Source organism: Drosophila rhopaloa, unplaced genomic scaffold (genome assembly GCF_018152115.1).
Source record: "Drosophila rhopaloa isolate 14029-0021.01 unplaced genomic scaffold, ASM1815211v1 contig_3, whole genome shotgun sequence".
Taxonomy (NCBI): domain Eukaryota; kingdom Metazoa; phylum Arthropoda; class Insecta; order Diptera; family Drosophilidae; genus Drosophila; species Drosophila rhopaloa.
The window spans coordinates 1,037,292-1,041,689 of NW_025335123.1; the positions used below are offsets into that span (position 1 = coordinate 1,037,292).

General features: G+C 39.2%; 1 protein-coding gene across 1 annotated transcript; it reads left to right on the plus strand.

Annotated features, from left to right (window-relative positions):
* The first annotated feature begins 2,321 nt into the window (after positions 1 to 2,321).
* On the plus strand, positions 2,322 to 3,434 carry LOC108043917 (histone H1-like). Its single transcript, XM_017122735.2, is given in 3 exon segments — positions 2,322 to 2,948; positions 3,049 to 3,226; positions 3,229 to 3,434. Coding segments are annotated over 3 exon segments (1,011 nt in total).
* Positions 3,435 to 4,398: the final 964 nt, after the last annotated feature.

The window sequence follows — 4,398 nt, forward strand, 5'->3', positions numbered from 1 at the left end:
TTAAAAAAAACATCTATTTATTTAAATAAGGTTGTCAGTGGGAAAGGAATTGAAGTCCTAATAATATTACAGGTTAAGTTTTGGAAAGCCCATGTTTTTAATGTTTTTTTTTTAATTAATTTGGTTTTTGTAACAGATATGTGTTATGTTGTAAGTTTCTAACTGATTGATAACTGATTGATCGGAAATGCCATAACTTTGGTGTTTGTAAAGTTAGGAAGTTGGGGTTTTCTATGGGTTTTATTTTTGGCCAATCAATCCGACCTACCAAATTTAATATATAAGGATCGGCCGACTATATCCTATAGCTGCCATATAACTGAACGATTGGAAATGCCATAACTTACAGAATATTCTGCAAGGGTATATCAACTTCGGCTCCTTGACCAAAATTATAATACCCTCTGCAAGGGTATAACAACAAAGTTTTACTTTTTTTATATTTTCTTTTCCGATTGTTCCTATGGCAGCTATATGATATAGTCGGCTGCAATAGAAAGACAACTTTTGGGAAACTTTCAAGCGGATAGCTTTAAAACTGAGGGACTAGCTTGCGCAGAAACGGACAGACGGACGGACTTGGCTAGATCGATTCTTCTGGTGATGCTGATCTATTCCTTTTATAAGCTCGGAAATGTCTCCTTCACTGCGTTGCAAACTTTTGACTGAAAACCATCTGCAAAGGTATAAAAACTGGTGGAACAAGTGTATTGAGTAATACATTTTTTCATTAAATGCAAGGGTATTTAAACTTCGGCTCATCGTCATTTGATTCTTATCTTGTTATACCCATGGAAAATCGAAAATAATACCCTTGCAGAGGGTATTATAATTTTGGTCAAAAGTGTGCAACGCAGTGAAGGAGGCATCTCCGACCCTATAAAGTATATATATTCTTGATCAGGATCACCTCCTGAGTTGATATAAGCATGTCCGTCTGTCTGTCCGTCTGTCTGTCCGTCTGTCTGTCCGTCTGTCTGTCCTTCTGTCTGTCCGTCTGTTTGTCCGTCTGTCTGTCCGTCTGTCTGTCCGTCTGTCTGTTTCTACGCGAACTAGTCTCTCAGTTTTAAAGATATCGAATTGAAACTTTGCACACACCCTTCTTTCCTTTGCACGCAGTATATAAGTCGGAACGGCCGGGATCGGCCAACTATATCCTATAGCTGCCATATAACTGAACGATCGGAAATGCCATAACTTTGGTGTTTGTTAAGTTAGGAAGTTGAGATTTTCTATGGGTTTTATTTGTAGCCAATCAATCCGACCTAACAAATTTCATAAGGATCGGCCGACTATATTCTATAGCTGCCATATAACTGAACGATTGGAAATGCCATAACTTTGGTGTTTTTAAAGTTAGGAAGTTGGGACTTTTTATGAGTATTAAGAATGCATCATATGAATCATTTTGGAGAATATAATTTATAGAATATTCTGCAAGGGTATATCAACTTCGGCTCCGCCCGAAGTTAGCTTTCCTTTCTTGTTATACCCTTGCAGAGGGTATTATAATTTTGGTCAAAAGTGTGCAACGCAGTGAAGGAGACATCTCCGACCCTATAAAGTATATATATTCTTGATCAGGATCACCTCCTGAGTTGATATAGCCATGTCCGTCTGTCCGTCTGTCCGTCTGTCCGTCTGTCCGTCCGTCCGTCTGTCCGTCTGTCCGTCTGTCTGTCCGTCTGTCTGTTTCTACGCGAACTAGTCTCTCAGTTTTAAAGATATCGAATTGAAACTTTGCACACACCCTTCTTTCCTTTGCACGCAGTATATAAGTCGGAACGGCCGGGATCGGCCGACTATATCCTATAGCTGCCATATAACTGAACGATCGGAAATGCCATAACTTTGGTGTTTGTAATGCTAGGAAGTTGGGATTTTCTATGGGTTTTATATTTGGCCAATTAATCTGACCCACCAAATTTCAAAAGGATCGGCCGACTATATCCTATAGCCGCCATATAACTGATTGATCGGAAATGCCATAACTTTGGTGTTTGTTAAGTTAGGAAGTTGGGATTTTCTATGGTATTTATTTTTGGCCAATCAATCCGACATACCAAATTTCAAAAGGATCGGCCGACTATATTCAATAGCTGCCATATAACTGAACGATTGGAAATGCCATAACTTTGGTGTTTTTAAAGTTAGGAAGTTGGGACTTTTATGAGTGTTAAGAATGCATCATATGCATAATTTTGGAGAATATAATTTACAGAATATTCTGCAAGGGTATTTCAACTTCGGCTCCGCCCGAAGTTAGCTTTCCTTTCTTGTTTTTTTCTTAATTTGTGTATAAAATCACTGCCAAACTCAAGATGGGCGAAGAGGAGATGAAATCTGATAATCCTGAGGAATATTTCAATTTAGGCGAAGAAGAGCAGGAAATGGATGAGAAGGATGAGGGCGAGGAGGAAATGGAGGAGGAGGAGGAAAAGGAGGAACAGTGGGAAGAAGAAGAGCCCGAATCCAATAATCTGGAAACTGCCGGACATCTCTATCCTACTCCACCGCCCGATGATGGGTCAAAAATGGCCCCTCCCGATTCCGGCAAAGGTATGAAACCAAAATCGACTGCCCCAAATATCAAGGAGTCGCGCATATCCCTAGCACTCATGGCCATCGGAAAGCTGACCAGTCGGTCGGGATCATCGGTTCCGGCTATTATGAAATATTTGAAAAGCAATGGTCACGAGTGGAAGGATGCTAAGAACGCCGCACGCGTTATGTATCGGGCCCTTAAATTAGCCGTGATCTCGGGCGATGTGGTAATGGTAAAGCGATCATTCAAACTTACCGAAAAGTACAAAAACTTCTCAAAGTCTGTGGGAAAAATGGAGGCTAAAAAGCAGAAGGAGAAGGCCGAAAAGAAATTAGTCAAGTCCAAGGAAAATAAGGCTAAAAAGGAAAAGGCCATAAATCCATCCGAGCGGAAAACGAAACAAGTAAGTTACTATTAGGTAATAGTTAATATCGAAATGGCTTGATATTTTCATAAATAGATAATATATAAATTTAAAATTATTTTATATTTACAGCCTACAGGCCGGAAAGAAGAAGAAAGCCGATGGCGAAACCAAGACAGCTCCTCCAAAGAAGAAAGCGGCCGCCGGCGAAAAGGCTTTGCAAACTTCCGAGCCCGCAGCAACGGGATCGGGGAAAAGGCAAGCGAAGTCCAGCGTAAAGGAAGCAGCTGAATCATCCGAAGTGGGAAAGTCGAAAAACCCCGCAAATCCATTGGAACACTGGCACAGCCCAAGACGTCCAGACCCAAAGTCAAGGTGGTTGAAAGCCTCGTGACTGGGAAAAAAGCTCCCTCAGCATCGGAAACTTCCATGGCCGGTTTTTCTGAGGTTCAGGCCACCTCCACTCCCACTCCTCAAAGCCTCACGAAGGAAAAGCGCAAGCGCAAGGTCCAATTTTTTATTTAATGTATAACTTTGTTGTTTTTAATTTTTTTGTTCATTGGGAATTGGTTATATTTAAATACTATGGAATTTCGGTTTTAATTAAATTAAGATCGGACATCTATATCATCTTGTTCCCATAGGAAAATCGAAAAATGAAAAAAAGATTAAATACAATTTTTAGTTTGCTGTTTTTCTGTTTATCAAAATATTCCTTTGAGATATAGAAATTATTTACTATATCAGAATTACGCTTTTAGCTTTGTTAAATCGGACAACAATATCATATAGCTGGCATAGAAAAGATGGAAAAATTTTGGTCAAAAGTGTGCAACGCAGTGAAGGAGACATCTCCGACCCTATAAAGTATATATATTCTTGATCAGGATCGCCTCCTGAGTTGATATAAGCATGTCCGTCTGTCCGTCTGTCTGTTACTACGCAAACTAGTCTCTCAGTTTTAAAGATATCGAATTGAAACTATGCACAAACCCTTCTTTCCTTTGCACGCAGTATATAAGTCGGAACGGACGGAATCGGCCGACTATATCCTATAGCTGCCATATAACTGAACGATCGGAAATGCCATAACTTTGGTGTTTGTAAAGTTAAGAAGGGGATTTTCTATGGGTTTTATATTTGGCCAATCAATCCGACCTACCAAATTTTATAAGGATCGGCCAACTATATCCTATAGCTGACATATAACTGAACTATTGGAAAGGCCATAATTTTGGTGTTTTTAAAGTTAGGAAGTTGGGATTTTTTATGAGTATTAAGAATGCATCATATGAATAATTTTGGAGAATATAATTTACAGAATATTCTGCCAGGGTATATCAACTTCGGCTCCGCCCGAAGTTAGCTTTTCTTTCTTGTTAATTTTTTTTTGTTCTTTGGGATTTGGTAATGTTTAAATATTATGGAATTAAGGTTTTTATTAAATTAAAATCAGACAACAATATCATATAGGTGCCATAGAAGCGAT